We start from the raw sequence: 27,070 nt of genomic DNA, 5'->3' as shown, positions 1-27,070 counted from the left end.
TCATAAATAAAATCTTTAACTGATCATTTGGTGTCATTTCACCTTAATTTAGCCCAGGGGAATTTCGAATTAAACCCAACTCCCTGGTCTGTCCATTCTGGGTCATGACAGGGGGTGGGAGGCTGACTCAGTCTTTTGTTCATCTCCCACCAGCAATATTGCACTAAGCTCAGTCTGGTGTAGGGCCGAGAAAAAGTCTGCTTGTTTCTTTGGCTTTTGTTTGTTTGCTTGCTTGGTTTTCCTCAACTGACAAGATGAAAATAGTGGGAGCACCGACTTCCCTGCAATTCAGGATTCATGACACAAGCATCATGCTACACCGGCAGCACGGAGGCCTTATTGAAGTTCTTATTTCAGTGTACCAGCAGGGTCATAACCAAACATCTCTCCTCGATCACAATACATTCTTGTTCCAAACAGGAGCTGTTTCCAAAACACACAGAGGCTAATATATGCCTTCATTACAACCACAGCACAACTATTCCCATTTTGAATTCCTGTGCTTGTTCAAAAGCACTTAGCCGTAGACGAACCTAGGGAGTGAGGAGAGTTTCCAATACCAAGTGTGGAACAAATCTTTGCAGAAACTATGCAAGAAGTCTTATGATCTAAACACTGTGAATCAAAGCCACTAACAGGAAGGAAAAATGATCAGCTGGCATCACAGATGAATGACTTCATACAGCTGTCACACTGTTGGAAGGTCTCTCTCCCTCCTCCCACCTTCTTCTATCAAAAAACTTTTATACTTACTTGTGGAAGATTTGTTCAGTCTTATGTGGTGATTTTGGACAGATGATGTTAAGGAATTCAAAGGACTTTTCCAAGCAGCTTCTTTAGATTCTAAGAGGCTCAACTGTCCTTTTAACATTCTGTCCATTACTCCACTTAATTTTGCTTTTCATCTGATACTGTTCAAAGCTCTGGAAGTCTTAAATTTCCAACTGACAAAGTAATATCCAAGATACTAAGTGAAAAGTGGTGTATCTCACTCAGCCTATGTGGTATTTGAGAAGAATGCTTCCACCAGCCTAGTTTGTTGGAAAGCAGAAGACAATTTAATGCTCTGCATAGCAAGCAGATGTTTTTCATTCATTATGCTTCTGGTAAGTGTTCATTGTGCAAATTTCCAAGCCTGAACTTTACAGCTGCATCTTTCCCTGCTAGGAGACCAGCAGCCTGTACCATTAAGTGAGCATGCACTTGTAACCAAACGTTAATAGTGCATGTTTCTGACACCTGCACTTCTAAAATGCATAAATAAATGAGAAAACATACATAATGCTACTAGGCTGAGCTAAACCTTATAAGCAGGCAGATTGTAACCAACCTAGTTAGAGATTAAAAATAATAAAATTTAGTGGCTTCATTCCAAAGACCAGGACACAAACTGCCCCTAAAAAGCAAATGCAAGATATGTATCAACATGCGTATGCAAAAATACAAGCTCCACCTAGCCATACCTTAATCTTTTTTTGAGCATGGAGAGAGAAAGAGGGAATACATCAAGGAAGAAGCAGAAGAAATTTAGATAAGCACCGAGAACGTGAGTCTTGTTACAAGATGCTTGAGACACCTTTTTGCATGGAGTATTGGTTTAAAAGTCAGGATGGAGACACCATCTCTTATTTTTCTTCTATATAAACAGGACTGCATCAAAAAATCCACACTGAAACACAGATTCCTCCTTTACTGGAAGAATTCACATTACTCTGAATGTTTTGTAAAACTTCTAGGTCAGAAGGTAAAACAATGCTACCCAGAAAATTTAAGTGTATTTTTAAAAGGAGGAAAAAAAAAGTCAATTTTTCAATCTATTTCCTTGAAAAAGAAAACAGTGATTCCAATGTTAATTTTGGTCAGGTAATACTTGTGCTTTTATTTTATATATTTTTGGATGCTGTCCATCACATTTTGTTAGCCTGATCCATTACATAAAAAAATCAGTTATAGTCTTCCCAGGAGACTAAAGGAAGAATCAGTATTTAAAAGTTAGAATAAATTTTTTTTATTTTTTTAATTTGACAGCTGACAAAGCTTCTCTTGACCAGCAACACCACAGATAACAACATCAGCAGCAATATGGCAGTAAGTCCAGCACTTTTAACTCTTCTGTTTTCTTAAACAGCATCAATTACATTAAGGCCTGATCTCTAAGCAGGTCCAGTAGATACACCACCACAACAGATGAGAACCTACCGCTGCTGACAGCCCCACACAGGCAAAATGAACTGCCCCATCTTGTAGCAGAAAAGTTGTACAAGCACATGATTCTCCTTAGTGAATCCTTCTGTAAAAGCTCAACTGTACCACCACCTCTGTCCACCTCCCCCCACACACATTATCCCTAAGCAGTGTTTTAAGAGCATCATCCATATTCCCAAATCTTTCCACAAGACTCATTCAACCACCCGTGCATTTCTGCAGTTCTTACCCTTATTAACTCAGTGCTTTCACCTCGCACCTAAAGCGCCTGGATACCAAAAACCCTGAGTGCATCAAGGTAGGACTTGCAACCTACAGCCCATGAGGTGGCAGAGCATTACCCACTCCCTCCGGCATTTCAGCCCCAAAGTTCCTTTTCAGTCCAGAACATGCTGCTGCAAACCACAAGATATAGCATTTCGGCCCATTACAGTGTACCAGATGGAGAAACCTCCACAATGCCACCACAACCACTGCAGCAATAAAGCAGTTCCATGTGCTTTCTGCTCCATATAACCTCCCATCAAGGACTGCTTATTCATGGTTTTTCGCTAACTGCTGCAGCTATGAAGTTTGTCTTGTCACAGACATAGCCACAAAACCAAAAAACCAAAAAAAACCAAAAAACCAAAAAAACCCAAAAAACCAAAAAAAACCAAAAAACCAAAAAAACCAAAAAAAAACAAAAAAAAACCAAAAAAACAAAAAAAAACCCAAAAACAAAAACAACCAAAAAAAACCCCCAAAAAACCAAACAAACAAACAAAAAAACACAAACCACCAAAAAACACCCAAAAAACCCCAACCCTCAGACAGGGTAGGTTTATTTCATGTTTAACCCCTATGCCATTGTCTTGCATAGGAAGTATATTTAAGCCACGGCACTTACTGGATTATCAACTAATCAACCACAACACTTGGTATACTGAGTTTATACGTTGCCTTTACAGATGAAGACAATGTTTTAGTACTTTAATATGTCCATTTATTAAACAGGAAGTCCTTCACAAATGATTCCATACTATATTGATCAAGATAAGTGTTAGAAAACTACCATTTTCCCTACATACAAAAATACAGACTTTTACCACTATGAAGACATGATCAGAAGAGTACCATAAAAATCCATAGAGCTCAAATCTTCAAATATCAGAAAGACAGAAAGACAACTAAATTAAAAAAATTTACAAAAAGTATTGTGCCCATATACAAAAGACTAGAAAAGCAAAATGACATTTAAAACTGATAAATACACAATTTAAATTAGGCTGTAACAGTATGGATTTTAAAAACAAGACTGCTTTCTGTATTGCAAGACATTACAGTTCTTCAGCTTGTGTTTGTTTAGCATAAACGCCAACAGAAAAGAAGCACACAACATATTGAAAAAATCATTACTAGTGTAAAAAAGGAGTTGGGGGTTACGTTTTCTTGTAGAGTTACCTTGCCTTTGAAATCAGTCAAGCATTAACAGCACGACTTTCACATACAGAGCTGGAAGATGCTACACTTACACATGTAAGTTAGAGCTGACGATACTGAGAAGACAGTGATCACAGCTGGTAGGTACCGCTACGGAAAGCGTCTATTTTATCAGCTGGCCTCATGTGCAGTTTGAGAACTTCAAGAACACTTACCAAAATAATGTGAAATTGCTTCAAGGCTGTAAATTGTCTCTATATGAACATTTGCTAACTTGTGATAGTCTTCAAATCCTTGATTAGGACTTGGTGATAAATGGGTACCTGATCTGCAGTCCCCTAAGTCAATGGGGAATTTTGCCTGAGTAAGGACAACAGTCAGGTTATGCATCTGCACATAGAGTATGCTTGTAAGATTTTCCTTGGCAAAACATTACAGTTTTTCTTACTTCAAAAGCAAAACACAAGCAGACTTGTGCTCATATGATAAAAGGAAAATTGCATCCCCTTTGCTCAGCCCAAAATGGAATTCTAACCCACTGGTTCAATTAATACTTCTGAGCTGTTCACAATTACAAGTCCGCCACAGTATAGGACCTATATCCCCAAGGGATAAAGTCTTGCAGTCAGGCCTAGATGGTCCTTCCTCAGACACCATAAATCATAAATTATGAGCTAGAATCAGAATGTTTAGATTACACCTGCTATGTTTTTCTAGAGGACGCAGAATCAGCACCGAGGATACAGATATCCCACACCAAGCATCTCTTTACAGCAGTCTCAAGGAAAGAAATTTGGAGTCCCTTCTAGCGCTCATCAGCAATGTGCTTTATCTTTCAGGTAGCAGCTGAAGGCAGAGCAGAGCAAAAGTGATACAATCTTCTGATTCGCCATGAGATCAGATTTACTATTTAGTGCACAAAGGGAAGTCAATGACTACAGTAGCCATAAAACTGGTATTAGTGGAAACAAAGCACAATGAAGCCAGAAATGCATTAGTGACTCACATTACAAAAATAGTGTTTACTGGTTTAATAAATTTACATCTCTATTTTTGTGAATGACAAGTGTTTACACCACACATGGAAGGCACCCTAGGTGAAGCAGTTTTTCAGTATTTGTTTACAATTCTGTGAAAAGACATACAAAGTGTCAACTTTTGAATCAAAACTGAGCATTATAATGAGAAATAAATACATACTTTACTATTTTATTGTGGGTTCCTGAACCCTCACAAACTTCAACATATACAAATAGTTTCAAAATGACACTAACGTAGAAGAGAGTAAGCCTAGACAGATATAATGATTAGCTAAGTCATTTATTATATTATGTCATAAATGTTGTCTTAAGTATAGAAATCATTTTAAAACGCAATAAATTGGCCACAATATATAAATCAAAATATTTTTTTTAATCCAGAACTGTGATGTATGATTTAAAGCTGGATGAACTGTAGTGCTAAGATACACTCTCCCTCCACAATATCCCTCCACAATATCCAACAAGTAGAAACCGGTAAACATTCAAGATTAAAGTATAAACAGTAGAAAAATGAAGGTAGCAATTGTTGTAATAAAAGGGTGCTAGCCAGAACCAATTTAACCTGTAGACATCAGGATAAATGTAACATTACTAAAAATATTTAGACAATAATACTTTGGGGATTAAAAGGTTACCAAAAGTGATAAATCAGCCTAGTTAAGAGAGGGTATTTTCTTTCAAACACATGAAGGTTTTAATTAAATATGTCTATTGAGACATTTGTCCAAAGCAAAACAAATACAATACCCTGAAATTTCCCATATTCTAGACATTAGTCCGTGACAGTCAGAAGAGGCAGATGGTCATATTTCATTCTGTTACTCACATCCAGATGTTATTAAAATAGCTGTAGGGACCAGCCCCAATCAAAAAATAAGAAAAAACCCAGATACTCTGTTTATACAATCTGGCTACTGCTTTTTTAAATGCTCCTAAGTCCTCATTCTGAATTCATGAAGATAATTTCCATACCCTTCCATATATGCTAACTGGCTTTTTAAAATTTTACCCATGAAGTCCATGGTATACAGATAAAACCTTCATAGTAAACACAAAGCTCTATGTTATAAATATGTCAATCAAGGTAACTATGTATATTGTATATAAAATTAAATATCTTCTGTTTGCCAAGTATAATTTAAAAAGGAATATCTGTGGCTAGTTATAAAAAAAAAAAATATTTATTAACCCATAAAGATTAAAAGGCAATTTCACTAACTCATCCAGCCAGCACATCTGAAAGAGCTGCACTGGGATTCTGGATAAGTAACTTTATCTAATCACATTCTCATGATAAATAGACAACTTTCATTTCTGGGCATATATAAGAACACTTTTGAAAGCTGCATATCCCAAAAGAAAATTAGATTGTGTTGTATACTCTAAATTAAAGGCTATCATAAATCACAGTGTACGCAGATTTTTTCAAGATTTTTTTTAGAATACAAATGGTTAAATTATAGACAGATTTAAAAAAGACAATGCTAAAATAAGACCAAAACAACAAAGGAACCCTTTCAAGTTGGACAGCACTGCTCTGACACTGTGAAACAGATCTATCTGGGTGGCCAAGTGGCTAACAGGGAAAACAACATACCAGGAAAAACTCCAAAGTGGCATTCAGAGATTTCCTGAATATTTGTATAAATTCATTTTTAACCAACTCCCTCTGTTAAAATGGAGAGGAATATGGCATAATTTCTAAAAAGTATTTTCAAACATTCTGCTGGGTTTCGTACCTATTTCAGTTTCATTTTTAAATTCTTACTTTTGTTGTTATTAGAATTCATATACACAACATGTATGTTGTGTATTTGCACAGTCTTTTTGAGCTTTGCTGGCCCTCCAAACAATTCGTTATTTTATGCTATAGACAACAAGAACTAAGTACCCAATTTTCAGAAATGCTACATGACTGCTTTACTCATTTCAGTGGGACTGAGCAGAAATTAGTCTGAAACTATCCTGTCCTCTAGACACATAGAGCTCTTCTGATGCAAGCATCTACATTCTGCAGGTCTCTGTGAACCAACTACCACACTTCAGCTGAGCAGAAGTTATTTGATAATCACACTGATTTGTCAACATACCGCAGCTTTTAAGATGCACCATTAACGTCAGCGTAGAATCTCTCCAACTGTATTACACAGCCAGCACAGCCCAGAGTTAGGAACAGAGAAACACTTCTACACCTACTTTTACTACTGATTCAAGGTGTCTCTCTCCTTCTCTATAAAGTGCAGAAGCAATCTTCCCTTCTGCGATTGGGGATTATAAATGTTCACATATCATTTTGAAAGCACTGGATTATTAAGCATCAAGTTTGCTCTCCTTCTCACCCTTTACCACACCTCACATACATGACCAGATTGTGCCTGCCTTTTTATTTATCCTAAATACCTGCTGAAGATGTTTGGCTCCAGAGCTTTCGGCGTAAGACCTGTTCTTTATGCTCCAATTTTCACGTACAAAGCTGTTCAGTATCTGAGTAGGAGACGGCGTATTATTTTCTACACTATTTGAACTGCTATTAAGTTTGTCTGTTTAAATTATGCCCTAAAAACATTACTCTTACTTATTTTGGTGGTTCCCCCCAAAAAAACCCCAAATAAGTAGGAATGTTTACAAAGTTGTCATGAGACAAAAAAATAACAGATATAGAACAAGGACTAAAGGGGGGGGGGGGGGGGGGGTGTTGTATTAATAAAACCACATATTAGATAAGCATTTGCTGTGCCTGCACATCCCCAAAACAGCACAAAGGTTAACAAATACCAAATTTGTTCAGGGACCTTAAAGTTCATGAAAAACTAGTGGTTAATTCACTCGTAACAGTCCACATGCAGCTTGCAGCAGATCAATTCTCCTGCTGTGTTCCACGCTATTTTAAGAACCTGTAAGTCTGCTGTGTTAGGAAGGGGCAATCATCATATTATACAAAATAATTCACAGGGGAAAAGAAAAAGTAAAATAAGATCATCTTAGGGAAGACTGGAAACTTTCCCCAGTTTTCCCCTCTTCTTTCTAGAATCAACAATGAAATACAAATAGATAAAACAATTACAGATTGTGTAATGAGATGCACACTGAAACACATGACAAAGCCTATGAAGAAGCACCCCACATTACTGATTTTGTTTGAATTCACATGTAAGAGACATAAGAAAAAGACAAGAGGCTGCTCCCAAGGCACAGCTCATTGCTGATGCCATGCTTCTGAATACAAAGCCCATGATGAATAGCAAAGACTGAAATACAGGCATCAAATCTCTAGAGTCAGTACTTTGTCTCTCAAAAAAAGCAGAGGTAGATGAATCTCTAATCCTCTCAACCTCTAAGCATGGGGCTCCTACCAGAGAGCTTACACAGAAACACATGCAGTATACCAGCTAGCTTCAACAGCCCTAGCGAAAAGACTAACATTTCCCCCAGCACACCCAGGCCAAACATCATAAGCTACCATAAAAAGAAAGAGTACCACACTTAAGCAAAAGGACGTTGGACACAGCATTCTTATCCTCCCTATACTGAAGCAGACACTATAAGGATCAATGAAGAAGGCTTAACAAAAATTAAATAATAAAACATAAGATAGATGAGGCATGAACATACAAAATTAAAGGAACAAGTGGAGAGTAAGAAGGAATCAACTTTACTAAGAAGTGATGATACTGTCAAATCAGTTCTTAACTATGGTTTTAGAAACTCCTGTTGTAGGCAGTTTGCGTATCATTACAGGAACGTATGATGAACTTGAACTAAGGCTGACAAAACTGAGCATACATAGCACTAACAGAAAACATATATTCTCACAACCCTATACAACAATTATTATGCTGTTGCTCCAATCATACCTTATTGTTTAATCTTTTGATGTCTGTGCATAGGTTGCAAAATTTACCATCATTTCTACATGTAGAAATACATGGAGATTGCATATCTGAGGGCTTAGTTTGACGAAAGACGACTAATCAGAACCACTACAGTTTTGAGCATCCCATTCCTACAAGGTTCAACTGTTTAGCTTTAATTTAGTTTTATTTACAGTGGGTTTTGAGTCCCTTTATGTAGCTAAACAGCACTCTTCAGGACTAAAAGAAATCATGCCTATATGCTCAGCAATTACAAGCAAGACTAACTGGCTGGAAGAAGCAGTTTAATGTCACTTTTCTAAGCAAGTTTAAAAAAAAAAAATTAAACTTTCTCCCCTTTTTTTTTCCTCCGGGGTTTTTTTTGGTTTTGTTTGTTTGTTGGTTTTGTTTTTTTTTTTTTTTTTATGAGACTGCAGTTTGGATAACAATCTTAAAATATTACCACCTCTTCAACACACTGTGTAAAATTAAGTTGGGGGGAGGGGGGATATCAACCATGTATATATCATATGAACTTAGTGTTTCAAATTTAGTTGTCTCTCACAGCTAATTTATTTCCCTTCTATATAATCCAAAGAGTAAATAATGTCTCTGTAGAGCAATAAATGCTTAACTTAATTTTTAGACAGTATATACTATACAATACTAAAATAATCTTTGGTCCCCAAAATAAGGAAATTACAAATTTACATTTGTTTTCGTTTTACAAAGTGTATCACATAGTATTTTTTAAATTAATATTCTCTTTGAATTCTACCCTGAAAGCTGTGCTAAGCTCAAGTCATGATGCAAGTAATAAATAATGGCATACTGTTCTTAGCTCAAGAAAACTTATTTCACATGTAAATGCACTCAAGGTCATTCAGGTATACTATACTACACAATGAAGTATTATGCTGTATTAGAACTGTAACTGCACCACTCTCCATTTGTCATTCCAGCTAAAAGGTAACAAAAGCTTTTCATGATCTCACTCCAGAAAAAGCTCAGTGATGTTATCCTTTTTCTAGGTAAGGAAATGTAAGGATTTGAAAGATAACAAATTCATAAACTTATAGATGCACAAGACCTCCCACACCTCTGAAAAAAACATAATCAGCACAGGGAGTACAGGAGAGGAACAGGGTGTTCTCTTATGTATGAACCATTTCAGTCCTTGCCATTAACCAGCAAACCTGATACATTCCTAATGAAAAACCTTTGCTATGCATCAACTAACTTCTGTTCCTTGATTTCAGATGAGGGTTCCACTCTAAAAGCATGGATCTTCTGGAGGAAAATATTCTGTATTTGAGTAGCGGGGGTTGGTTTTGGTTTTTTTAGTGTGTGGGGTTTTGGGGGTGGGGGGTTGGCATTTTTTTGTTTTGGTTTTGTTGGCTTGTTTTGTTGGGGGTTTGCAACCTTTATACAAATTGCTTTAATGCCAGTTTACAATTCCAGTCTAGGTATGCTAGTGCTACTTTTAAAAAGGTTCTTTTAATAATTGACAGTATCTACAAACTCTCCTTGCAAACTTTGCCAATACTAGGCAGAGTGCTGAAAAACAGCAGGGCTGTAACAACTGTACTGGCAATAATAAGCTTCATTATTTCATACCATACTGAACACGGAACTGTCATTTACTTTTCACGAAACACACAGTAATCCTGGTGAGACACCACCTCAATAAAACGTCAATGTTTTAAACCCAACACTAGAGGTTGGTTTATACGCTTCGATCTTTTTTAAACCGGTGTTCCCTTTGCCATTAACTTTCAATGAAGCACAATAAAATGTTACTACAGTAACTGGGAAACCATTCCTCATTAAGAAAATGCAAGTTTTCTTTAACCTCATTAGTAACTCTTTCTGAATTTTAATCTCCATCTTAACCACTAAGGTGAAATGCACAGTAGACATAGTAAATTGAAAATGAAAAATTAGTATTGTCACTGGTTTTTCACACATCAAAATAATTCTCTGTTGCTTGATACAAATATTGCAGTGTTAGGTTCACACCTGTCACTATCCCAGTTCCCTCCAGTATTAAAAAAGCCCAGACATTTCTATTGATCTTCTGCTTGGTATAACCTGTTTATCATGTTTAAAAGTGACCCATCTGCAATGTACTCCTGTTTGTTTTTAAGACTCCAGTTAACTGCATTCATCCACTTAAGAGTACAGCTACGTAAGAACACAATGTAAAAAGTGTTCAAGTCAAAAAGCGAGAGAAATTCAGGTATACATGGAATACAGTTCCTCTAAATTCAAAGATTTCATCAGCTTACATCAGAAAGGAATTCAGCTCGAGAGATCTTCCCCTACACACACTTTCTTCATATGACATGCAGGCATGCATATGCCAAATAATGAATTACATAGATAAATACACCAATAAAAAAAAACCACAACAAAAAAACAGAAAAATATCAAGGGACATCTTCCTAATAACATTATCATATTGTCTAACCGATTACTGCAAAATTTGAGTTTTGAGTAGAGAAAATATCCTTCTCTTCACTGGAAGTACAATTAAAATAAGAAAATACCAGTTACGTAAAACTATTTCTGAACAAATCAATACAACCATATTATTCTCCAATTACCTAAACTCATTTTCCAAAGAAATATGAGGGGAAAAAATTTGCAGAAACACCTAATTAAAAAAAAGTTTTAAAAATCAGTTTTACCTACTACCAACAGTTTTCATTTTAGAAGAAACAACCAACCCTCCAAAACCAGAAATATTTATCTTACATGAATCACAATATTGCAACCTTAGAAACACTTTATAAGCACATCATTGTTTTGCTAGTTCTTGCTTACCCTAGGCTTCTCAGAAAGGTTGAACCTTAAAAACAAAAAACAAAACAAAACAAAAAAAGCAAGTCAGCCATGACTGGAATGCAAGTCTATTGGATGACGACCCCTTCGTTCTCTACTGTGCCCCTCAACCCCCTTTTCTCCACCCTGTCTCCCAAGCATATTTATCTTCCCACTTCAGAGTGAAAAACAGAATGTATCCCAACATTAGCAGATAACCACATACTTGCACTTGATGCATTATGGTGACCATTCAGTAAACGTGCTAACTGCACAAGTTCAGATCTGGCCAAGGTCATGCACGAACTGAATATGGCAATTTCACAAGTAACCCATAGGGTAACTACCTCAGCACTATATCCATCAAACAAAAAAAGTGAAACGCTTGTCCATTTCAGCTGTGTAAGTCCACCAACAGTGAAAATGCAGGAGATCTTACAGATGAGAATTGAGCTGCACTGCCAAGGCTGCATAAGGATGGATACAGAAGAGTTTGTCGGACACAATACATGGCTAAAGTTATTGCTATTTGCCCTTCACTTCCTTTTCTCGTGTTATTAAATTTACTTAGAAATTTCTTTCCTATATTAACCAACCAATGTAGCGCTAGTCTTGGTGTTTACAATAGACAAAGAAACAGTGGCAGAACATGTATATTCAGAGCTTGCACTTGGGAGAGGGAAGGAAAGTACTGTGCAGTTAATCCAAAACAATAACATACTTCAAAACATATATATATTATATATTATATAAGCTATATAATATATGTGTATATATATGTGGACATCTTAAACCAATCTTCCTTTTGAATGGCCAACATTTACTGCCTTCATGACAACAGCTGCTGACTCAATGCATCTCTGCACATATGCAGGGCTGGGCATTCTTTGCCACCATCTGATCTTCCTTTTCTTCCTTAAATAAAACAAAAACCCTTTATTCCATGAGAGAGTTAAGCACTTCTTCTCCCTTTGCAGTCCCATTTGAATGTCATTTTCATGCATCCAGACGCTGAATCTCAGGGCGATGATCTACTTCTCTGGATTCTGTCCGGGCACGTATGTAATCACTGGTCTGCCGACTACTTTGTTGTCTGCTGTTCATTCGCCATTTTTTAATAGCTAAATATGTGTTCACAGCATACACTGCCATTGCCAAGAAACCAAATATCTACAAGAAGTAGAAAGAATTGTCAAAGACAATTTTTGAAAACAAGACAATAGTAGTTTCACAACAAATTCCTCAGAAGCTTAGTTTTCTACTTTATTTGCACTGACAAATCATCATGACCTGTAAAATTGATGTTGTTCTTCTTCAATGAACTACAGAATCTGCAAAAGCGACTAAGATTAATGATCCCAGAAAACAAAGTTCTCTGTCTACAAACATGACAATTAAATCCTGCAATGCAACTTCAATGGAAGAAACTCTTGTAAAGAAAAAAACGGCTCTTCATCCAACAGTTCATTCCTCAGGGTGCACATAATAGTGAATGAATGACAAGATAACAGATGACCAGTCCAGACCATCAGCCTGGTGAAGGAGCTAATTTGCAGTTCTTCCTATATGCTTCTGCAGAACTGTTGTGTGACTTTCAATGTCCAGGTTTGAAAGGAGGAAAAAAAAAAAGGGGGGGGGGGGCCAACTCAAGCACAAAATTAAGTTTCTTGACCTTACTGTTCTAGATTCAAAATCTTGAAGTACTACTATACTCACTCCACAGAACAAAAATGATCTGTAGAGAACAAAAAGAATTCAGCAAATTATGTGTAAGCAGCTCCAATTTCTTGTGAATTTTTGGCTCTATCTTTTCCATAGGCTTGCAATATAGAGCAGTATCATCTAAGCTACCAATAGAGGAAGAAGCAAGGCAAGTTCAACTGTTGAAGTGTTCTCTGCAAGTCATTTTTCTGCTTGTTCTTGCTTCCAGCTTTACAACAAACAACTCAAAGGTTGTCAATACTTTTAAAATCAGAATTACCTTATAGCCAACTGTAAAATTAGAAGTAAATTGTGATGGCAAAGGCAACAGGAGAATTCATGAACACGAGGGGAAATTTATTCTTAGTTTTAATGGCAGATAAGAGTCATATATAAAGAAGTTCAAATTCTTACCACAGCAGCAATTTCTGCTCCAGTTTTATGGTTTAAAGCAGCAAGTACTACAGAGGCAATGAAAAAGAAGAAAGTGCTGAGTCCAGTGTTGACCAGATCCTAAAAAAATAAATTCATTAGCATTACTAAACAATGATTCTTTGTTTGCTTTTATTAAGTGATGAAACAGAAGAAGGTTAGAACAAGAACTATCGCAATACTTTCCCATTTTCTATGCAGTTTACCACTTATACAAAAGAAGGCAAAGATTATTACACAGGAAACGTAGCATGTGTGCGCATTAGTCTGTGAATTGAAGTCAAACAGCATGTACACATGAAGCACCAGTGCAGATTCTGGATGCATTACCTCGATTTCTACTGGGTTTATGAGAAAAGTACTGTCAGCATAAACAATGAGTAAAGCTGTTCTACCTCAGCTGATGCTGAACTAACCTGAGTATCAAACTCCAGCACTCCCGGAACCCCTTGTTCCCTTTCACATCACAACAGCGCTCCATGCACTGCCCAGATAACAGTCATGAATTTTTCTAGAAATTCTTTGAGGTCTTCACTGTAGAAAACTGCATATCCTATGCTATTTCTATGTATAACAGCTGCCCATATTGTGAGAATACACAGATTTTCATGTATTTATTGCATAAAATTGATGTTTCAAGCAGACATTTTAGAACATATGCACAGCAACACCCCAGGGGCACCGACGTTGAGGGAAAATTCTTGCTTTGCTCCAATCACAGAAAGATGACAGGCAACATGCAATTCAGTTATACATATGCTGCATATGTCACTTAGTGTTCAGATTATTATACTGCCAGGCCTTACATAAAGCAGGGTCATTAACACATCATTGGAACATAAGAATTCTGAATGGCAGCTATTAGCACAAGAATAATTACATCAATACAAGACTATCTGATCAGACTCGAGGAAAAAAAGACGTTCAAGAGTTGGGACTTTAAAATAAGAGAAGAAACAAAGGGCTAGATTCATTAGGGACTGGCTGTTCAGTATGTTACTCAGTGCATCTTTTACAGTTTTTTAAAACATTCAATACATATGTACACTGCACTATATGTACACTACAGAGATGTAGGAAATAACAGACTAGGTTGATAACTGAATGAATAGGTGAAGTCAGGGAGCAAGGAGGGATGTGGAGGAATCGGGAAATGGAAGTTCAGCACAAATATCCTGAAGGCACATGAAATCAGTGAGAGGTGAATACTATCATAGCCAAAAGGGATGAAAGAAAACCTGTATACAAGTTTGCTGTGCAACTTACTGTTTTGAGTTAAAGAAAAAACAAAACACCCACAAAAACACTGAACATGCCAACTCCCACCATTAAAAAAATCCCATCACCACTCTTTAATAAGAATTCAAGGACAAATTTGTTCTGCTTGACACTCTTCCTTCACAGGCAAGCCAGGCTCACTTCCTGTTCCTGCTCTTCCACTTACTACAAGTAGATTTTTTTTAATTATTTTTTTTTTATTTTATTATTTTTCCTGAAAGTGCATCTTTCGAAGTGCTATAAGAAGTTAGGCTTAGAAGCCTGAAGATATAAATCTAAACTTATTCCCTGGGTATGAATCCCTTGACTATGTTCCAGCTACATAGCACAAAGACTTTGAAAAGACCAGTGTCATCCAGCCAGCCCGAAAACATGTTTTTCTAGCCTGATTGCAGAACGCTTTAGAAAGTAATTGTAAAAACTGAGTTTCTGGTGCTGTGTTATTCACAGGGAAAACTATCTATTTTGAGGGTACTCAGCGACAGCTAAGCGTACCTGGGGATAACCTGTATGATGTATCACTGTGGCCTGCTCCTCACCTAAAAGGGGGACCTTCCCAAGAAATCTGAGAGGTTTCCATTGCTATTTCCATCCACATCTTCAGATTTCATAAGCCCAGCAAGACCTAAACTATCTTACCAAACAGTAAAGAAACAAAAGCAAATTCTGCATACTTGTCACCTCTGTTCAAGCTTACTGAAACGTTATCTGGTCCTTACAGCATCAAACAAAAGTAGATTTTTTTTTTTAAATACTTATTGCAGTTTTAATTATATAACTTCTTGCTTTGCAGAGATACAATTAAGAAATAGAGATATCGGAAAATAAATGCCACTTCACATTTTCTCCAAGTATCCTCCTCTCCAACTTTGAGTTTAGCAGCTCTAACTCTGCTTCTGAGGTTGCCAAGAAGAGCTGTGGTTCTCATCTGCACAAACCTTTTCTCACTAGAGGGGAAGTCTCACTATATATATATTTGGCTCCACAAAGAGATCTGGACAGGCTAGATCGATGGGCTGAGGCCAATCATATGAAGTTCAACAAGGCCAAGTGCTGGGTCCTGCACTTCGGTCCCGGCAACCCCATGCAGTGCTGCGGGCTTGGGGAAGAGTGGCTGGAAAACTGCCCGGCAGAGAAAGACCTAGGGGTGGTGGTTGACAGCCGGCTGAATATGAGCCAGCAGTGTGCCCAGGTGGCCAAGAAGGCCAACAGCATCCTGGCCTGCATCAGAAATAGTGTGACCAGCAGGAGCAGGGAGGTGGTTGTTCCCCTGTATTCGGCACTGGTGAGGCCGCATGACGAGTACTGTGTTCGGTTTTGGGCCCCTCACAACAAGAAAGACATTGAGGTGCTGGAGCGTGTCCAGAGAAGGGCAACCAAGTTGGTGAGGGGCCTGGAGCACAAGTCTTATGAGGAGCGGCTGAGGGAACTGGGGTTGTTTAGTCTGGAGAAAAGGAGGCTGAGGGGAGACCTTATGGCTCTCTACACCTACCTGAAGGGGGCTGTAGTGAGGTGGGTGCTGGTCTCTTCTGTCAGGTGGCTGGAGATAGGACGAGAGGAAATGGCCTCAAGTTGAGGCAAGGGAGATTTAGGTTAGATATTAGGAAAAATTTTTTACTGAGAGGGTTGTCAAGCATTGGAATGGGCTGCCCAAGGAAGTGGTTGAGTCACCATCCCTGGAGGTATTCAAAAAGCACGTAGACAAGGTACTCCAGAACATGGTTTAGTGGGCATGGATGATGGTTGGACTCTATGATCTTGAAGGTCTTTTCCAACCTAAATTATTCTATGATTCTATATATGACAACAGATACTAGACTCAACAGTATTCAACATTTTCATCAAGTCTCTAGAGTAAACATATGTATGTCACCAAGAATGCTGAAACTAAATACCGAGGAGAGGGTAGCTATGCTCTTGAGTAATTTAAAACAAAATAAAAAATTAGTTCAACCCAAGGTCAAGTTGGGTATTTTACTACCAGAGTACATCTGCCACCTGCAGGAAAGACCTGCAGAATGGAGACAAAATCCTAGAAGAAATAACTCAGAACTTGGTAATTACAGTAGGTGAGCATCTCAAGATGTGATGCCATGACAAAAAAAAGGGAGAAAAAGCACTTATACATTCCTTCGGACATATGGACACAATAGGTGTAAGGTGGTAATCTTACCTTTGCAAGGGACACTGGAATGCTTCATCCTGTTGCGGTATCCACATTTTTAAAAGAATGTTGAAAAATTGGACAGGGTACAGAGAAGAGCCACAGAAGTTATTTAAAAGGAGGAGAAAATTTCTCACAGTATGAATCAAAGAACCTAAACTGCTTTGAATATTAAAAAGATTGAGCTGTGTACATGAAGACTCCAGTGTTCACATAATAAAAAAATACTAGCGGTTTTAAAAGTTTAACATAGAAAAGCACAACAAAACTAATAGTATAACAAAATTAACAGCTGCAAAGTTAAGACAAAAGTCATATTCAAAATGAAGTAAATTTTAATTGTAAGGAAGCTAACCATCAGAACAACCAACCAAAGATGTGCTTAATATTCCACCTTTTCACTTTTTATAATCCAGATTATGTTTTTTCAGACACACATTTTGTACTTCCTTAGTACCATACTTAAAGACTAAGTGGATGACACATAATGCTCTATGATTTATGAAGTCAGATGTGCTTATTAATTAATCCTGCCAACCTCTAACTTTTTGAATCTGTCAGCTTGATCATCTTGCCAAAGGAGAATAGTATAAGCAAGATGGCTAGACCTATCCACAACATGACAGACATTATCATGTATCTCCATGCTACATATTGACTTGAAGGCTTCTTTTAAGTTTAAGATACTGCAGAATATGAAATACTGCTGAAATTAGACCGCTGGTGGCTTTGTCATGATTTTTCCAGAAAACCAAAGATGCAACTATGTTAGAAACTGTCATCATCACTGACATTTTGTTTTATTGTACTCTTTACAAAGAACATCAAATTTGTCCTTGCAAAGAATCCAATCAAGCCTCCATCTTGAGGCTCCAATTCATTTGTTTCTGCAATTCCATTTTCCCTCTTCAGGTCAAAATCTTTTAATGTAATTAATAATTGATTCACATTCATACAATAAGGCTGGTTTCTTAAAAAGCTAGAACTAACACAATCTTTCATATCTACAGATCAGATTGTTTGGAGCTTAAGGAGCAATGACACTTATCAATAACACTGTCATGCAGATATGTAACGGTAACACCACAGATACAAATATCAGTGGCGGTTTTTAATTCAAAATTTGGTACTTACTACTTAGAGCAAAAAGATAAGAAAAGAAAAAATACAATGGTTTTGGACGAAGCCAAAGCAGAAACAAAAGAGAACGAAAATGAACTACAGCAAGAATTCAAGAAGTAAAGGACACTCCCTAAAATAATGTAGCTTTTTTCCACGTAAGAGAAAATGAATAATTGTGACAATAAAAAGAATAAACTAATTGAAAAAAGATGAGCTGTTTCAAATCTGGCCATGATGTAGCTGAAGTTCTTGCTATTATATTTATAGACAAAGTAAAAACCACATCACACAGATAGAAGAATTTCTGCTGAAATTACAGCAACCTCATGAGACAGTATGCTGTGCCATAAAATACTGTACAAAGCTGCCATCCATAACAGAGAATAAAATCTATGAGCTGAATGAAATCCACTCTAGACTGCTGCTGCTCCCTTTCTCCTTTCCAAAATGATTTAAAATTAAAGACTGACTTCTGGTCACTTGCTAGTTATTTGCAAGTCATTCTGTTCAGTCACCACTGGTCCTATTAACCCAAAGGAGAGTATTCAAGGACGTATATTTGCTACCATCACCAGCTATCTGTCCCACTCAGAAGGAGTGTAAGGCAGAGGAGGCAACTTAACTTGTGGATGAAGATGCATTTATGCCAAGACAGCATTTTATACTAAAAAAAGGTGAGGCTTTTGTTCTGCTGATTCTGCTGTAAAGGTGGGAAACTCTAGAAAAGTGGACAGCACCCTACAGTCTTTTGTTTTTAAGGGTCTGGGCAGGTATGGTTCCTGGATTAATGAGGATGGAAAAGCTGAATTACTGCTGTGAATGAGAGGTCTGTTAACAGACCTGAAAACTCCCATTAAGTAGCTCCTGAAAGCTGGAAGGAACATCAGCTTCGAAAGCTTCTGTTTAGTCCTCCAGATTGGTACATTACCAGGAGTTGGCTCTGACACTCAGAGGCATCAGTAATATCGACGTGCCTTTATCCATCACTCTCCATGACTTCACATGCAAACTTTTCAGAGACCTTCAATCAAAATACATGCTTTGCCTTATTATCCTGATTTCGTGGTGAAGTAAGACTGCACAAGTGGCCAGGTACTATTTAAAAGGGAGACAGTGCCATATGGCAATTGTAATTTGTATAAACAAAAACATGACATTTAAACTGGTGGTTGCTTTTGTCATTTGCTTTTTGAAATCCAAGAGTTTACATCAGATGGAGTTTAAAGCAGCTAAATGAATGTAATCTGGAAAAGAAGCCTGCATGTGTCAACGGCTTGACTTTGTCACAAAAGGTGACAGAAGTTAGTGGCCTGCTGCTGTCCAGGTTATTTTCCACGAAAGAGACAGCTGAAAGTAGCATTTCCTTTCAGCTCTGTTTGGGTTTTGGTGGCTTGTTTTTCAGCTAGCAGGGGAAGGAAAAAGGAGTGTGGTTACTGACTGACTTTTTTGTTGGTTTTCTGTTGTTGGGGTTTTTTGTTCTGGGTTGGTTTTTTGTTTGGTTGGTTGGTTTGTTTGTTTTTTTGTACAATGCCCATAATTTTTCCTCCAACCAGTACTTTACTTGCAAGGTTCAGGAAATTTGTCCCTTGTTTTTACAGGAAGCTATCAATTTGAAATTTACAAACAAACCAGTCAGTCCTCTGAACCAAGCACCTCTGGTCAAACTCCCATAATTTTACTCTACAATCATATTATTAAACATTGTATGAGTATTTTGCACCACAATTAAAAATGGAAACATGGTTTCTCAAGCGAAAATAAGTCCTAGGTAGAAAGAACCAAATTAACTGTATGAGCATTAATTCCCATCTCTTTTTTTTCCTCATTTGTTTAGGCTTACAAAGGTATGGGAGCCTTTACTCAAACACTAGATTCTGCTACTCCAAGATTCACATAAGCATCACTTTGTCCTGATAAAATAGTCCACGACCGGCAGTTTCAGAAATATGTTAGTGACCCAGAGGGCTGGATTCACACTGTGCAAACAGAGGTATCTTAGTGCCCATCTCACAGCATGGGGCTACACTGCCTGCCCCATGCAGGACTGAAGGTCCCAGTGGGTCCCATGTCACACACAGCAGCCCCCAAAAGTCTCTAGCATTTATCTGCAGGTGCTCCTGTTCAGGCACTTTGATCTAGTCCCAGGTGTCTGGCACTTCCTGGAAATCAGTTCTACTTCCAGGATCTCAAGCAAAGTATGTCAAAAAAAATCTGAATTAACACAAGTGACTTTCAAAGACCTTAGTCAGCTCTCCAAAAGGTCAGGGACAAGCTATGATTTTGAAGAAATGGAAGAAGTGGCTTCAAAATCAAGATTCATATGATTTTCTTCTTATTTCTAACTATTTTTGAGTTGGCTTACAGGTTCTGTTAAATGTAGTAACTCTGCTGTAAATGACAAAACATGTTCCTGAATGAATGCTTCCACAATCCCCATTTCATTTTGGTTTCCTGAAGATCACCTATTTCCCTCTCACTTCTTTCTTAGCTTCTCCTCACTGCTTTCCCTGCATTTTTTCCTCCAATAAGCAGTCCTGCACACAGACAGGACCAGCAGTTATTGTCACAAAGCAACAGACCTTACTAGCAATAACTACCAAACCATGTAATATTTCTTGTATTTAAAAATTGTGTTTCTATTTCTTACAGAATAGTGCATCATCTCCACCATGCTGCACCAAATGAGAACTGTCCATGAAGACCACTAACCCAGAGAAAATTAATTCTGATTTTTTTTTAATTTATAAAATATTCACTTTTATCCTTAATAGGTATTGCTATTTTGACAGCAGTATACATAAAAGCGAAGGATGACTGGCTTAATTTCTCATTCAACAGCTAAGCCAAAGAAAACCAAGAGTTTTTTCTGAAACAAAAGGGGTAAAAAATAAATCTTAAAAAAAAAAAGAAAAAAGAAATCAAGATTGCCCTGTGAAGGCCTTTGAACTACAGCTTTGTAATTACATTCTTCAGAGCCAAGGCTGGCACAAGACAGTCTGTCATTCTGGCACCGCATCAAATTTTCTGCCAGGTACTTCAAGCATCAGTTGCTTGCACACAACGTTTCATCACTGCAACAACTGAAACAAACCCAACCTTGTAAGGATGATGAAACAAGTTTTCCGGCAGCACAAAATAAAACCACTGATCTATGTCTTCTAAGAGACACACCTGACTCCTCATGTTTCTTCCCTGTAGCAGTGCTTCCTCGGGACTGAGTCCAGGCTAATAAGCACAGTGGAACTCTAATTAAAGTTTTTGCTGTGCTCAGTTCTGTGCCTCATCTTTGAGGCTGCTCTAGGCTGAAAAATTCTACATTCACACACACACACAAAATACACTACCAGAGCTCCAGTGGATGTATTAAGACAAAAATTTTTTTAAAATCAATAGTCAAAATCCATTGGAAGATATTTTTTCCTACACACAGACAACAATAGTCCATTCTACTGGCTGATTATGCAATGATTACATCTGTAATGACTGGGATTTCTCTCAACATACAAACTCTCATCCAAGAGACACCGTCAAATTCCGGTATTCTCAGCTGTTTGCCATCACTTTTCCCCCTCCCCAAGTCACCTCAGTTGCCAGCCCTGAAAAAAAGGTACCGCAGCATTACAGTGGATCCACTCTGCAGTGACAGTAATTGTGAGAAAGCCTGGCAAACCACATGCAAATTCACCAGAACACCAAAGTTACTACAAACACTTCTGTTAGCTTTCCTACCTGTCCTGGTTTTGGCCGGGATAGAGTTAATTTTCTTTCTAGTAGCTGGTATAGTGTTGTTTTGGATTCAGTGTAAGAAGAATCTTGGTAACACACTGATGTCTTCAGTTGTTGCTAAGTAGTGTTTATACTAAGTCAAGGATTTTCCAGCTTCTGATGCCAAGCCAGCAAAAAGGCTGGAGGGGCTCAAGAATTTGGGAGGGGACACAGCCAGGACAGCTGACCCAAACTGGCCAAAGGGGTATTCCATACCACGTGATGTCATGACCAGTATATAAACTGGGTAGTTGGCCTGGTAGGGATTGCTGCTTGGGACCTAACTGGGCATCAGTCGGCAAGTGGTGAGCAATTGCATTGTGCATCACTTGTATATTCCAATTCTTTTATTGTCATTTAATTATTGTTATCATTATCATTATTAGTTTCTTCCTTTCTGTCCTATTAAACTGTTCTTATCTCAACCCATGAGTTTTACTTTTTTTTTTTCTCCTTATTCTCTCCCCCATCCCACTGGGTGGGGGGGAAGTGAGCGAGCAGCTGCATGGCTGGGGTTAAACCATGACACTACCCCAATCCCTACTTCTAGAAGGCCATGTCATACACACAGTTTGGTTCCAAGATCTTAAGCTCTCCCTGTATATCACATGAGATTCAAATAAAGAATTTTAAAAAAAAGTAATTTAGCCAAACACAAAATTATAGCAAACATTCGATTACTAGTTAACCCTGAAAACAAACATTTCAAAGCAGCAGCTCATCAGTTAAGCAGGAATCTCTGCTATGGTGCGTTCTTCATTCCCCTATGCCACTTGCTAGTCTCCTTGCAGAATAGGCTCCCTTTGAGCTGCGAAGCATAAAGGAAATGGAAATTTCCACTGACAGGTTCCCTAGCTTTTGCATTTTTGCATAATATTGATAGTGCTGCACAACACAGACAAGTGACTGTTCTTTCATCTTACTGTAACAGACCTGCCTCTTTCCAACACACCCAGGCAAGGTTCTTTTCTGGCCTCACCATCGTGACATTTCTTTCATGTTTACCTCAGGAAAATATGAAAATGCTTGGCAAGTCTCTAATTAGGGTCAAAACAAAGCTCTTTTCCCCACATGGCTAAAAATATATATTTAAAAAAATTTAGTAAATTTGCATATCTGTTAGATGCTAGTATAAACTTATCCATATTTTCATTCCAACCAAGGACAGTGGACGTTAGACAATATCCAGAATGCATTAGAAATAAGTCTAATTTGAATAAAGTACTAAAGAAAACAATCCTGTGTTGGACAACAGCAGTTAATGGCCTTGTACTTTCTAATATGTAGGATCATTTGAAAGCAAATGGTTTCAAATGGTTCCTACGAAGTTTGTGCCAGTGCTGTGTTTAAAGAAAGACTTCTTCCTAAATTTAAGACCATTAAATTCTTTCAAGCACTGTAACAAGCCTCTTCTTCTCACAGAGCTTCTAAAAGCAAGTTTGAGATTTTTCACAAGGGAAATACCCACTATAAAGCCATGCATACTTTTTTAAAGCTTGTATATTAATGAATTCATACATAAGCAGGAGCAATGTCCTCCTAAAGCATTCAGAGTGTGATAGTCTGTTGCTCAGAAACTGTGGTAACTCTGTCATGTACAGAAGCTGCAAACCTATCAAAAGAACCATCAAAACACAAGAAAGTACTAAATATTGAAAGAGACAAATAATGTATGAATATATATCCAAATTGTAAAGAATACAATGCCAAAATAAGCCAAAACCAACATTCAGCCACAACTCTACATCTTTAAATTTCCTACTAACTTTGCCAAAGTAATCTCCCATAGGTGTTTTATCAGCAGCCTTCGATCTCCCACTCTGTACACACAACAGCAGAATACAGCTGAATAATGAAGATACTCCCACACTCCTCTCAGAGTAACAGCCCTATTAGAATAATGACTGTTAAAATCACTAAGCAATACCAGGAAGAAGGATAGTCTTATCAGTTAATGGAAGTCAGAAACTTCCAGTTCTCTTCTCACTTCTGTTAGAGGTCTTTGGTATAATGATGGAAGAAGCATTTCATCTTCAGTACATAACTGAAAGAATGAGACTTGCGAGATCATGACAATTAACTTCTACTGCTGTTGATCTGGCAATGTGAACCAAAGCAAAGGCATTTTCAGTGTATTCCATTTGCCTTTCAAGTTGAACCCTGACTGCATCATGTTGCTCCATGCTGTTTAGGTAGGGGATTCAGAGTGTGATCATTGCCCTAAAAACCAAAATACTTCACTTAAAAAAAAAAACCCAAAACAAAAACCACACCACAACTGGTTGGATTTTTAAGCCCTCTCTTCTCTAAAGATCTCTAACAGAGTGCTATGCAGAGACAAGTAACACTGCACTCAAAAGTGGCAATTCTTGTCACTCAAATACCGTCAAGAAGTCAGAGTAACTGAAAGGACCTACCAGTTACACACCGTTATCTACTGCACTATTTGGGGGGAAAGGCAGAGAACTGCATTTAGGCTTCTGAATTATGTATATTTTCAACATATTGTCAAAGTGTTCTGGTAGCCAGTAAAAGCGTGCCACAGGGCTCAACAACAGAACAAAAAGGTACAGACATGCAGAACCAAGGGTATGCAAAGTCATTAAACTGACTCTTCCAGAGATACAACTTCAACTCAGTCATGGACACCATGCATACTACTCTGTGGTCTCTTGATAAAAAGTCTTGGTCAAACATACTTTGAACATAAGCCAGATATAGTATTCACTGAAACCACTCGCATCGCACCAGGAAAACCATCATGTATTTCATTTGACACTGATGCACTTACACATGCTTGTTATCATGCACTTGTACATCCTACTAGCATGTAGAGAACTGTGTGGTATAAAAAGATGGTCTTCAATTGCTGTTATCAACTATCAGGCTGTTGCGATGCTCATTAAACAACCAAGCTGGCAACAGAAACAGAGACTACCTTCCCTCTGCAGCTGCTGTTTTTCAGCTTGCCAGGAAGATAAGTGGTGACAATACTGGCAGAATGGAGACAAAAGGAGCAAAGGCAAGACAACCCAGTAACATTCCAGTGGATCCACTGGTTTTGTTTTGCAAGCCACCTGGACCTCCCCCACCTACAGTCACAGTTCTCAGTCCATCTAATCTATCTACTAAGTACTCTTAGGAAGAGGTCCTCAATAGAGCATGCATATACATGCCCAGGGTACAAAGCATTATCTAATTCCACATTCCAGTCTCATTTTTAGACATCATTTAGGCTTATAAACAGTTACTGCAAATGTGCAAATAGCAACATTAATAAATTACATTAAAAACAAATCAAAAAAATCACACAGAAGCCTAAAAACCTCTGTGACTGGTCTCCAACAGTACTTACAAAATTACTGTTATAAAATAAAACAGAACATAGGCACATACGTATCCGTACTGTCCAAAGAAGTTGATATAAATATTGTCCTTGAAGCTGACAGATCTTTTGCTAGAGTGACTTAACATGTTGATTTTGCAACCTGTGTTTATGCAACCCAATCTGAAAGTTTAACTCATAATACAGCATGGAAATAGAGACTTGTATAAAAGGAATGTGCACTGCCAGCAGTTCTCTTCCTAAAACTCTTCATATCTGAGAGCACATTAAGCATTGCTAGTCAATGTTTAAGTTAGGTGTGCAAGCAATTCAAAACACCTGATTTTCACAGAAAGCACATAATTTTTTACACTACTACTGGATGATTGTATTAATCTGTGTAAGAAAATATATGTAGCATGGCTGTCCTCACCAAAAAAAAAAACCAACCACAAAAAAACCAGCTTGAGAGAACAACAGGCTACTGTAAATACAGCATCTGTCAAAGTTAAATAACTACAGGCTGCATTTTTATCCACTTCATCCACAAACAGTAATTGCTGGCATTAGCAGGAAGTTTTTCCTTCCAAAAAGAATCTACTAGAAGACAATTTTAGTTCTATTTAATGTAGTTTAATCTTGCTACATTTCAAAGCTCATTCTGCTATTAGCGTTCAAAATCAATATAAGTAAAATATATACTTTACTCAGCATAAAGAACACTCATACACAATCTTAAACAACAGTAGAAAGTAAAGTTCAAAGACGAAACTTAAAAACAGATTTGCAGCTATTTTTAACAGAGTGAGGATTTGTATGAACTTACAGTAAGATTCCAGTTGATCTGTGGTATTCTTGTGTGAAGATTTAGACTGAACATAAGCAACAGAACTCCAGTAACCACCAATGCACTACAGCTCACAAACTCAAAGAAATAAAGGCCTTCGCAAGGGGAGCATTCCATGATGGTCTCTATGCAGATGAATGCAATCAGTGCCAAAACCTAGGAAGAAAAACAAGTGGAAAAAATATAAATAGATTTCCACATTTTGAAAGTAGCCACAAGTATTCCTGAAATTTCCATTGGGAACATGATCAGTTTACACTCAGGAATGTGTGATTTTAGTTTATAACAGGGCACTGTCTAAAGAGCAAAAACAAAAGCAAATTAATGCAAGACTTTCTGGAAATCTCCTGTTCAACAAAGTATATTTCAGCAAAATTACACAGAGTCTAACATCAAAATGACTGAGACACCCAGAAAGGCATGAAGCCCCTTCAGGCCATTGGCTTATGCAAACAACACCTCAAACATTTTATTTCATTTTTCACTCATGATATACTATTCCAAAACTTTAAGATGGAATGCATGTGTCTATTGGCCCAACCTCAAGTTAAATTAGATAGTATTAATATAGTGTGATTGTGAAAGACATTACAATAAAGCTATTCTTTAAAATTCATTACCAACTTGGGATCTAAATAAATTCAAAGTAGAATAGATTCAGGATCCCTACCAGCCTCCAAAAATCCAGTTTTCCTGTTTTTTATCATCAATATGCTGTATATCATACAAAAATGTATTTTATCATTCCCTTGTAAGACAGTATGAGCAGCTAATAGATGAAGGAAGAACTCCTGGTGCTGCAAATGCATACATCTAACTGGGATAATGGTTAATCACACTAAATTCAGAAGCTATCTTGGTAGAGTTAACACAAACGCAGATTTTTGCAAGACAAGAGTTTAATTTACTATTTAGGATAAAACAGTGAAACTCACTATCCTTAAAAAAATCTGCCCAATGGACAAAACTAAAATATATAAAAACCATACACCATTATTAGCTATCACTGACAGCTACCACTTAGATACCATTAGATACCACTGATTACCTACCACAGAGTATTCAACTTACACATGTAAGTCTACGTTTCAA

General features: G+C 37.5%; 1 protein-coding gene across 1 annotated transcript in view; it reads right to left on the bottom strand.

Moving 5' to 3' along the window:
• CMTM4 (CKLF-like MARVEL transmembrane domain containing 4) overlaps window positions 1–27,070 on the bottom strand; it is a 56,664-nt gene that overhangs the window by 11,608 nt on the left and 17,986 nt on the right. The window contains exons 2-3 of the mRNA XM_010585156.1: window positions 25,958–26,134; window positions 13,460–13,558 (exon numbers count right to left, since the gene is read on the bottom strand). Of these exons, the coding sequence (XP_010583458.1) occupies window positions 13,460–13,558; window positions 25,958–26,134 (276 nt within the window). The remainder of the gene's footprint in view (window positions 1–13,459; window positions 13,559–25,957; window positions 26,135–27,070) is intronic.

Source organism: Haliaeetus leucocephalus, unplaced genomic scaffold, assembly GCF_000737465.1.
Source record: "Haliaeetus leucocephalus isolate CR32 unplaced genomic scaffold, Haliaeetus_leucocephalus-4.0 Scaffold92, whole genome shotgun sequence".
In the NCBI taxonomy this organism is placed as follows: domain Eukaryota; kingdom Metazoa; phylum Chordata; class Aves; order Accipitriformes; family Accipitridae; genus Haliaeetus; species Haliaeetus leucocephalus.
This window is presented reverse-complemented; position numbering and strand designations above follow the sequence as displayed.